Source organism: Corvus kubaryi, unplaced genomic scaffold (assembly GCF_017639235.1).
Source record: "Corvus kubaryi isolate FWS band 111438036 unplaced genomic scaffold, C.kubaryi_AGA036_p1.0 137, whole genome shotgun sequence".
NCBI lineage: Eukaryota > Metazoa > Chordata > Aves > Passeriformes > Corvidae > Corvus > Corvus kubaryi.
This window is the reverse complement of record NW_024580671.1, coordinates 8,583,087-8,594,429: the sequence shown is the minus strand read 5'-3', so window position 1 is coordinate 8,594,429 and position 11,343 is coordinate 8,583,087. Positions and strand designations below refer to the sequence as shown.

Sequence of the window (11,343 nt, the reverse complement as noted above, 5' to 3'; positions counted from 1 at the left end):
AGGTAGGAGCAGGAAGTGCTGTTATAATGACTACTAATGAAGGAAATAAAGACAGAACTGCAAGAATGAAAAGAGCAGAGAGAACAAATGAAGGTCCAGGAAATAAAGAAATATCAATGGTTAAGGATAGCACAATTCCCTCTCAATTACATTGTCAGTGAGCTACTGCATTTGAAACATTTTACAGTTTGATAAACTTGCAGTTACCTCTGTGATACTCTGGATTCACATTTTCATATATTGGAAATAAGGGATTTTCTTGTTCACTGCGAAGTTTTCTGGCTCTTAACACATCTCTCACACATTGATGTAGATACACATATTGACACTGCAAAAGATTTGTTTTTAAGACACTCTGAGGAATTTCATAATTTAATTTTCTATATTGCGAAAAATCAGTACAAGCTAACTCCTTCACACAAAATCAAGGGTGGTGTTAAGAATTGATCTCCTTTTTATGCTAGTAATGTACTAAACTTTCGTGATCACCTCTCTTTAGAAATAACACCAGTAAAACATAAATGAACACAGTATGTTTTGACAGATCATGCCTTGAATGAAAGCTTTAACAACTGTAAAGCGCAATTTCACATGGTACTGTGTTGGACAGCTGCTACTTCTGAATGCTTTGGTATAAAGTACATGTAGAAGAATTACTATGTACAGGGAAGCACGCAGAAAAGACAATTTCCTCATTTTCTTTTTTTTGTTCTGAAAATAAATATTTTCCACAGAATTTTATAATAACATATACATATTTCAGACAACCTTGAGAAACCTAAATTTCTGGAAAAAAAAAATCAGTATTTTTTTGATCCAGCATAAGTTCTAAGATTGTTTCTGACAATGCAGCAAATGACAGTCTCCTCTGAAGAGTGCCTTTCATAGAACGGAGCTAAGATGACATTCACAACCAAAGTAAGGAGGCTCAGCATGTTATTGGCTATTGACTACTCACCAAACTATCTTAACAGAATAGATCATTGAACTTTCATGATTTGCTACTCTTTGTGGTTTATGACATGGGTCACAATAATTTTTGATTAGTGTAACATGGCCCCCAAACATTAGGCCGAGCATGTTTATATATCAAGGTGTACCTTTATAATGTTACTTTACCTCAAAAACATAATTTCTCCAATAAGTATATGTATTTTCTCCCATCACACCTTTTCTTATTTTCCACAAGAAATTTGGCCATTGCTCTGTGTCTTTTTCCCAGTGCTCTGGCTCTGGGAAAGTGAGGATATCTGCCTTTATGTACATACAGCTGCTGTCTCTGTGGAGCAGAACCCTGCACCCCACCCACCAATGCGACGGAAAGTTGGCCAAGCACAGAGACTTTCTTTGGCAAAGACCATTTTCGACTGGAATGGTTAAAGCTGCTGTAGCACACTGCCTTTTGAGCTGATGCAGAGAGTTTTCCCTTGCACGTCTCCACCTGCAGTCTCTTGTCTTAAACAGCGTTGAGCCAAGTCTGAAGCAGGGACATTGTTTTGTTGCTGCTGTTTTTCTGTGACTGAATATTGTCAAGTATGATGGTACTGTGGCCTTTGACTTTTGTGCAGATCTGGCTGCCTTTTGACTTAGATGTCATGTCAAGCTCATGCCAAAGGTAGGCTTTGTAACACACAACTTCTGTTGTCTGTAAGTCAAATTTAGACTCTTGAGGCAGTTGCCTCTTTTTTACAGCTAGGGAAAAAGAGCCACCCTCCTGAGATGTTTGTCTGCCTTTGCAGACTGTGGATGATGGGAATGTAGGAGGATCTCTGAAGATGCCCAGACCAGGCTGGGAATCTGTCTCTCTTCCAACAGAAGGTCTTCTGTGATTAAGATATTTCCAGGAACCCCTTTGTTTTGTGTTCCCAGCTGGGCCTCTCTTTATACCCATATAAGACTTTTACATCTATCAGAAAATGCTGTCACTGACAGATTTGTTTCCAAATTGCAGCAAAGAGCTCCATTAGCATCAAGCTACAGGCAGACCCATCAAACTTGTTCTCATTCTTCTATTAATGGTTCACAAGGAAAATGTAAAGACTACCTCTACAACACATCTTTATTAAATCAGCTCCTAAGTGTTTAGGTCCTATCAGTATAACATGATTTTCTTGCAGTTTTAAAAGCACAGAAAGAAATATAAAACATTTACTTCTTCTGCACTTTGAGAATAAATGTACTTGCTTTTCCATAGTATGTTAGGAGAACGCCAATCAACTTCCCAAAATAATTTTAATGAAAATGACAGAGCAGCTCAATAAAACATAAACTGCAAAGGCACAAGGTTACAGTGGCTAGAGTTTTAAAATTGCATACATCTAATTTTCTCTGTCCTGCATTCCTCTTTCCTATTATGTCAACCTATCTGTCTGGTTTAGGCTTGTTTTCCAAACCCATCCCTGAAGGACGTATCTCCACTTAAAGCTCATTTACTGGGCTCTGCAGTAAAGCAACAGTGCGCTGTTAAGTGTCTGCTGCTTAATGCTGCTGGGGTGATTGTGGGCCAGGGCAAAAAAGGGAAAAATCTGCAGGAAGCATACCTGCCATTTGTTATGGTTTGGACCCTCTCTCTAAGAGAGCCAATGAACTGGAAATTCTCACAGAGCCAAAATACAGCTAACTAGTATTCCACAGTGGAGTAAGTGCAAAGTGCTTTGAGAGCCTTTAGGATGAGAGATTATTATATACTGTAGCTGTTGTTGCTGCATAGCAGGCTATCCAAACCTTACCTCTGTCTGAACCATGTGAATACGGTGAAGCCTTAGATCATGTACTGCTGCATAAATGTCAACACTGTCCTTCGAGTCCAGCTGTTGCAGAATTCGGTCCAGTGCAATGAATGTGCCAGTCCTGCCAACACCAGCACTGGAAAAGAAAACAACCCAAGAGATGTAAAAGCAGATGGATCAAAGGATTCACTATCTTCACGGGATACTTTCGTAAAGTTCAGATTTCTAGGGTGAGAAGCAAATTGTTCAAAGTGTTATGAAGTCCCCATCTTTGGGACTTCATAACACTTTATAATGAATTTATTTAGGAAGGAGGAAAGGATAGCAACGGTAGAGATATCTCTGCTACTGCCTGCACTGCTTTCTGCTTTGGATTAACCCAGTCATTGAGATACACTGCAAGACTGAAACTGGCTAACTTTGAAACCTCTTCTCTCCAGGGATGCAGCTGTGGGACACAGCAGACATCTGACATGCTGCAGCACATGCTGTGCAGGCAGACACAGGCAGGGTCATGTAAGATACAAGCCTCAGCCCATATAATGGTTGAGGGGTCAGATACTACAATCAGGTAGTACCAGAGAACACATGGCTTTATCAGAAGATACAGCACCAACTGCACTCTCTCACTCTCTCTCTCTCTGTAGCCCTGCACTCTGCTGCAACTGGCTGGTGGATTACAGATCAGGCCAGTCCAGTTTTGTCTTTTTTGTATGTAAGTGTAGGGGTGGACCACAGAACTGAGGGTAAACTGCTGCCCTGTGACTGCCAGAGACGGAAAAAGCAGAAGAGCAAGAAAAGGTAGTAAGAAAAGGGAATCTCAGTCGGAATGGGGGAAGGGATGGATGGATCTGTCAGCTAGTCTCAACATCCATACATAGACTCACCCCAGGTAAATCTTACCTTTTTTAAAACACCCGTTTGTGATTCAAATGTTGGGCCACAACAGCAGCATAAGGGCAATTTAAGAATGCAAAAGCTTATGAGCAATGGCAGCTGCTGACACTTTAGTGCTCTCCAGTGGTCCCACAGAGACACAGTGGTTCCCTAAGAACAATTTTTGAGGTATCTCCAGGGTGAGGTTGTGGGTGAATACATGTGCCTTGGTAATACTGCTCTGATGCATCCAGAGAGTTAAGCCCATCAGCTATCTCTCAGATTCTGTAGCTGCCCATAGTCTAACAGGGATGAACATTTGGGATCTTCCCAAGGGTAGGCACAAGGGCTCTGTGCCACTGACCTGCTGCTGCTGCACATACCTGCAGTGTACAATACTTGGTCCTGTGTCTGGGGTCCTGTTGATATAATCTCTTACAGTTCTGACAAACTGAATCAGGGACTGGGTGGTCTCTGGCACACCATGATCTGGCCATACAGTGTAGTGGAAGTGACGAATGAGCCTTGTTGAGTCAAGCTGCTCTTCCTGTTGGGATTCAAAAGTCTGGGTCATCAGGACAAGAGAGGTAGGGGAACATACAACATGTACCTTCAGAGAAAATGATATCTCTTCTACCAGGGCAGAGCCAGGCACGATGCAACCGTGCTGCAGCAGAAGAAACCTTCCTAATTTAGCCTTGCAAGTGTTTTAAGCCAATTAATCAGGAAAAAAAAAAGAATGCAAACATACGCTGCAGATTTTAAACTCTCGTATTGTCCACTCTGGGAGCACTGATTCAGACAGCATCTCAACAATCAGGTCTCCATAGTACAAGGAATCCTGGTCATGGGGCCAGTATTGATCACACTTCACCTGCAGGGACACAAGGAAAGACAGATTTAGTGTTAGAAACAGCTATAAACAATGCCTCCATCTAGCACTGGCAGAAGCAGACTTCAGACCTCTTGTGCCTGAGGATGAAGGAAGAAAGGCAGTAGCTGAACTCAGAGAGAGATGCCAGTCCCTGCCATGTCAACAAACAGGGTCTGGCATGGGAATGGGTTAGCATGGGGTTGGGAAGTGGAAGCTCTCATAATTCATTTGTGATGGGCGGAATGGGAAGCACTTCACTGATGCCCTCTTCTAGGGCATATTTTCTGCGCCAACTCTTCTCAAATCTCTGCTTGGATGAGAGCTAGGCTTTCAGTGCCCCTTCCTCACCTCTTGCTGAGACATGGCAGTAGGGTCCTGTAGGGTATGCCCAGCCCCTGCCCTAGAGGCATGTCTGCTGAGATAATGAGATTGCACAATCCAAGGCAGGGGCTGGGCATACCCTACGGGGTCCCATTTGGAACCAGTGAGGTGAAGAAGGACACAGATCCTATTCTGCATCGGCTTTCGCCCTCTCCTCAGGAAAAAATGGTAAGCTGAAAGGAACTGACCCTGTGTGTGCCACTAGACGATCACTGCCTCAAGTTTGTTTAGTCTTCTCACAGACCTAGTCCCTGTCTTACAAAGGGCACAGGACATGGTCATACTTGGGAAGGTATGCTACACCTCCACTCAGTAGGAGTGTTAAGTGCACAAGTAGTCTCTTTACTAACTACATCAGGGCTTATATATCAGAGACAATTTGATGTATTTACTGATCAACATTTGCTCTCTGAGCTTATATTTGAAGTAGAAGTTGATCAGAGTTGATGCGATAAACAGGCACTTTTTGTTGGTGGTTGTCCTCCTGCATGCTTAAGAAAATTGTATTAGTACTAGTGAACAAAGTCCTGGATTAGAGACCAGAAGTACTGAGCTGTGCTCCTACTTCTAGCCTTGACGTGCTGCATGATCTTGGGACAGTCTGTGTATCCTTACTTCACAGTCTTAATCTGTCTCCAGTCTTTATATTATACCTTTTCTCTCATGCTGCTTATCTCAACTGGGCCCTTTTTGGCTTTAGTGTGATGCAAATAAGAAGCAAAAACTTTTAATAGATGTTAAAACAGACATTAATAATAAAGAGGAGTCACTGCTCACCCGGCCCTTCTCAACACACTGGGTCACCATGACAATATTGTGAACATTTTGCTCCCATGCCATCTTCCAGAACTCATCTTTGGTTCCAGGCAAAGGACCCTGAGTTGCTATGTATTCCCTGTGGAAATTATTGCCCTGCAAATAAAGAGAACTCCATTAGTTTCCAAAAAGGCAGAAAAAAATCTTCTAACAACTGAACAAACCTTGGGGTTGCAGCCAGGTCTCTGCAGCAAAAATACCCTTGCTGGGACAATAGTTTTGAAAGCTAAATTGTTGCCTTGGACCGGGAAGCAAATGACTAATTTGAATAGAGAGAAGGAAGAGACCGTGGCAGTATATCTAAATGCTATTCCTTTTGTGACAGCCAAAGCTTTCCATTATTCTTTTGTGTTTAGCACAGTCTCAAACAATTTTAAAACTGCGAGGGGTTTTTGTTTTATTTACCGTTTTTAATAAATTAGCTGAGTCCTGGCTTGAAATCTGGATTGCTAAAGCCACTGCTATTATCAATCATAACTCTTTGACAAAGGGCATTATTTTAATTTCAGCCAGTTTTATCACCCTGCAAGGTGCCAGTGCTGTCAGGATGAGCTACAGCTCCACAGTGAGGATGCCACCTGCAGTGATAGCTACAGTTATTGTGGACACTGTATAAAATCAGTGACCTTTAAAAATATGTCCTTGGCCAATTAGATTTGCTATCTCACGTAACTATAGCAATGCGAGGAAGTGTTCGTAAGTGCTGGGTAAATCACTCACACTTAACTTAATGGCAGTCAGACACAGTCTTTCAGCACACCCACAAAATGAGTTCTCAGATTTTTAGCTCAAGTGAATAAAGGAAGGGGGAGGGGAGCCTTAACCATCCAGCTTTATATTCAGTTTTAGATGAAGGAAAAATTACCACTGGAAGGAGGACTGTAAAGCACCACCCTTGAGTCACTTACTGGTATGTAGCTTGCATTAATGTAGTCTGAGAAAGGGTCATCATCCACACTGGAAAGCTTCACTCTTGATGTATCATCTAGCAAGAAATTGATTACAAGAGGCTTAGGGCTAGGTCTTGATTTTCAGTCCCTCCCGCACTAACAGAAATGCATTTGGGAAAGGGCTGCCAGCACTGTTAAAAGATTTTATATGAAAAGCTAATTTATAAGGAATAACTGCTGGTTTTACTGCCTCTTTCATCCGTGAGTGCTGTGGAGTGTTCCAGAGACTAGGAGATAGATGGTAAGAAGGAAGCAGTAAATATACCGAACTTCCTCTGCTGAGCTGCATAGGATTTGTTGTGACAACAAAAGGGCCAAAATAGCATCGTCCTTTGATCCTAACAGCAGTGTGCTGTACTGGAAGCAGCACCCAGCTCTGCCGTTGAAAGAATGCACTTCAGTGATATTCCGAGCTACGCTGAGCAGGCCAAACATCTTCTGTAGGTAAAGGGCCCTCTGTACAGAGATACAGAGTGCCTGAGCTGCCAGGACACTGATTTGTGAGAAAACGCTGTGTTGGATCTCAGTCAGGTGTCATTGCTGGCATGGGCAGGCAGGACACAGGAGAGGCTGTGCTTCAAGCACATGCCACATCCATTAGTGGGGATGTGGAGCAGTGAGTTATGTGGTGTTCCTCCTTGATGTCCTACCTCCAAAATGACAGGTAGGAGATTAAAGGGGGAACCTCTCAATGACAAGACAGGTCTTGTCTGAGAAGAACAGGGTTAACTTCACACACGTATCTTACCATGCAGAATCACACCGGCTCTACATTGTATAGTAGCTTTGCTGTGTACTCTGAAGAACAAAGATTTGGCAAGGCTGTCACAGAGCACTGAATGGATGATCCCCTGCATGTAAACAACCCTACTGTTATTTCTACTCTCCTTGTTATCAACAGTGACTGAATGCCCCTAATAGCTGGAGCTTTTTCTCCCTGGACTGAATGCTAGTCATTATACCTCTAGTGTGAAATTAAATTACTGGTCTGTGTGAAGCCACTCAGGGCCATGCATCATCTGCCTCCAAGCACAAGAACCTGAGCTGGCAGAGACATTTCATCTCAGACAGAAAGAAGGGAAGGGATTGGCTGCACTCTCTTTTCCACTAGGCTTGCTGAAAAAAAGTGAAAAATAGCTGGTGTGATGCAATATTACACAACCAAAGCTAAAACTCACAGGGCAATATATTATTGTATCGATTTTTCCCTCTGTTCTCTGGCAGAAGTGCTATGTCACATGTCTGATTTCGACCCACATCTTTCAAGTCCTGCAAAAAAGTAATAGGAATAAAAAGTGAGGTGAAAATAATTAAAGGACAAGACAACACAAATGGAAATATTGCTCATCAGCTCTCAAAGGCCATGGACAGAGAACAGGGTTGGTTTTTTTTATAACTGAAATAACATAGCTAATCATACTGTTTTAAAGAAAGTGCATGGCTCATAGGTACCTTCCATACTTTATCCCACAGATGTGCCATACAAATAAATGCTGCTGATCTCAGCCAGACAGGTACCAGGCAGAGGCTGCCAACCACAAGATGCCAAATGAAGAGTTGGTTTCTGCACATGGACAAGTGGAGTTCAAATGAAATGCTCCACCTTATTTGGATTTGTGTGAATAAGACAAACAAATGCAGGCCTTTCTAATACATTAACCTGTTGATTCAGTCAGCCCGCCCCTTCATAAAGCAAATCTTTTGCCTAGGTTAGGATCCCACCTCATACTCCTTGGACAGAAGGTAGTTGGAGTCTGCTTGAAGTTTGGTGAAGTGTGCTTCAAAGTGACTGACTTTGATCGGACTAAAATATTCAACAGGAGGAAGAAAATCACAGGATGAATCACAGTCATAATTTATCCAGTTGGTTACCAAGAAGTTTTTTAGGTATTAATTTTTTCTTTTTACCTGGAAGTTTTCCGGTACCTGGAAATTATTTTAAAAGAAAAAGAAACACTTCATCAGTATGTGATCAGGTGGGTCTGTTCAACCATAATGCCATGTTAAAAAACCAGACTTTTGACATTACCCTTTTTGCCCCAAGTTCAAATGGACTGACAGTGGCCTGTCTCTGCGAATGCTCAGCCTTGCTGTAGGTCTCTCATGGCCACTGCCGGAACAAAAAGGAAGGTATTCTGTTACATCGTTAAGTTCTGAAACTGGTAAGAGGTGGCAATGACATAACCTAAACTGGAAAATGGTAAATTGGGAAAAAAGGAATTTAAGAAAGTATGTTTCGATTTTTGGCTCTGATCCTGTGACATTGCTCTTAGCTGGAACACAGAGCTTTCTTGAATTTTAGCTTGGAAATAGTGGTGTGGAGGATAAGCATGGCACAGGTAGTAAGACTTTTCTTTCTTGTCTGAAACACTCACAGCCCAGTCCATCGTTAAGGAGGGTGTCCTATGCTAAGATGGGGCCTAAATCGGTTGATTCTCTATGTGTAGAGAGGAACGTGCAGGGAGATTTTCAGAGCTGTAAAAGGTCTACAGCTTCCAGCACATCCACTCTCCAGACCAGGCCTGTAGCAGATTCCCAGGCTCATGGCAGGAGTAAGAGGCAGAGCCACAGCAGGCTGTGGGAAAGCCATAGAAGTGGTACTTACTCCATACAGCTAGTGTTGCCTTTCATCTTTTTGCTGCCATCTCCTCCTTCAAGACACCTCCCTTAGAGAACACTTTATGTCTGATATGGGAAAACCATACCAGTATTATTGCCATCCTGCTGGGTATATAATTTACAACAAGAAGCCACATTCTATAATGAAGTTTATCCATTTTGGCTAAAAGCTATGACAAGTCAGAAAACAGGTTTTTTTTCAATCTGAAATTCTGGCATATGAAAAGACAATTCAAAAAAATATCAACTTAATTTTGTATAAGTAAAAGAACTGAATTTCAGACTTGCAGTGTTTCCCATGTAATAGAAATGTTGAGGGTTTTTTCTAATTTCAGACACTACAAAGAATTTCACATCTCTCGGTCATGCAAAATGGTTTAAATGGATAAAGATCTTTTCAGTTGAGATACAGTATTTAACTTTTTAAAAACATGTAAGTTCACTAATTAAGATTCATCTGTAATGTGAAATATACAACTATAATTGACAAAAAAATGAGAAGCCAAGTTTGAACTAATCTTTTGAACACTGAGGTAATGCCACATCTCAGTATTTTTGAATTGAAATGATAAATTCTAAATGAACAGTTTCAAAAGATTCCCATCTACAATGCACATGCAATTAATCTGAAACACTTCATTTTTTGACGAAAGACATTTTTCCCCAAAAGACTAAAGTTTGAAAGGTAAACCATTTTTTCAGAACTATTCTGACTCCTATTGCAAACAAAAAGTTACAAGGATCCTCTATGACATAACTCTGACACCATTTGAATTAAGGATATATAGATTTCCTAATCCGTAAGTCATTAATTGTACACTTAGTGTGTGCAGATGTTGAGGGACATAGATTTATCTGTTGTTCAGTGCATCCATCCAATTTTTAGTTATGCCTAATCAATTGTATTACTTAAATGAATATAATTTGACATTACTTCAATAACAGAGTGATAAAGGAAGTCAACTTACCCAACTTTTTGTCTGCAGACAAATAAAGCAGTAACAGCCACCAACATCACAATCAGAAACAAGCCAGCACTCACACCTTCAATAACTCCAAACAGAGGCTCTAGAAACAAACAGTGTATTTATATATCTTGAGGAAAGGATCAGCAGAATCAGAGAATCAATAACCTTCAGGGGATCTGTTATTATCAGCTGAAGAAAATGGCTAAACAAAAGGAAGTGTAAGGCATTAAAACACTTAGCTAAAACCCGGCCTTGATATTCTGTCCTCATTTTTCCAAAACATTAAACAAATTTATTCACTCCCAGCCACAGTAAAAGAAAGCACAGCTCCACTACATTGTTCTCCTGCAGTTAGAAGCTTTCTTGGTGATAGCCCCACTGAGCATTTTTCCTTTTCTCTACTTTCAGCAGCTCTGTCAAGCAGTCATCTGAATTTTCTAGTAGGGGTAGATAAGCCATGGCTCCAGCTTCATCTCAGAGCAGCCCTCAGGACAGGCACAGCAAGATTTGTTCCACTCCTTACAAATAGTTCTAGATGCCAGAGTATTCTTAGGCACAATATCTAATCACATGGCACAGACACTGATAAAAGCCTGAAACTAACCTGCCTCTGTAGTGATCGGTAAAGAGAAGAAGGTGTCTGCAAAGAGCGGTTTAGGAAGTTCCTTTGGGTCTTCACTGAAAAGCTGGGTAAAAGCTCGTATGCTGATCCTAAAAAAACCAGTAAAAAACCAGTTCATCAGATGTTCAGAACCAACAGCAGAAAAGTAAAAACTCATTTGCCCCCTATGAGACAACTAAAACCTTTCCACTGACCACCAATTAATTCTTAATTACCTGAGTTAATCAGTATTCTACTTAATTAATAATACTGATCCCTGAGCCCAGCTTGTACAGGTGAAGTGCTCTGAGGTACCCTGGCAGAGGTAACAGATGGGGCTCTGGCTGCTGGCACACACAGCCTGACCATGTCTGAAGGCAGGACTAGCAGAAGCTGCAGAGGAGAGAAGACTCAGAAATATTTCTCAGTGGGGACACATTTTCCCTTTGTTTGGCTGGGCACGACTGTGCTAATGGATAAATGCTATCAGCCTCTTTGTTCTTCTGGTAATGTGGGTATTTCCCAGACT

The 11,343-nt window shown here is 41.5% G+C and overlaps 1 protein-coding gene across 5 annotated transcripts in view; it reads right to left on the bottom strand.

The window, feature by feature from the left end:
• PTPRB (protein tyrosine phosphatase receptor type B) overlaps positions 1–11,343 on the bottom strand; it is a 63,580-nt gene that overhangs the window by 5,433 nt on the left and 46,804 nt on the right. For 3 of the 5 annotated variants that reach the window (XM_042017773.1, XM_042017772.1, XM_042017774.1), the window contains 12 exons: positions 10,818–10,924; positions 10,214–10,313; positions 8,656–8,736; positions 8,535–8,552; positions 8,349–8,430; positions 7,805–7,895; positions 6,585–6,661; positions 5,638–5,772; positions 4,357–4,479; positions 3,989–4,152; positions 2,730–2,865; positions 208–328 (listed from right to left, as the gene is read on the bottom strand). In XM_042017773.1, the coding sequence (XP_041873707.1) occupies positions 208–328; positions 2,730–2,865; positions 3,989–4,152; positions 4,357–4,479; positions 5,638–5,772; positions 6,585–6,661; positions 7,805–7,895; positions 8,349–8,430; positions 8,535–8,552; positions 8,656–8,736; positions 10,214–10,313; positions 10,818–10,924 (1,235 nt within the window). The other 2 variants (XR_006014376.1, XM_042017775.1) reach the window with 2 other exon arrangements.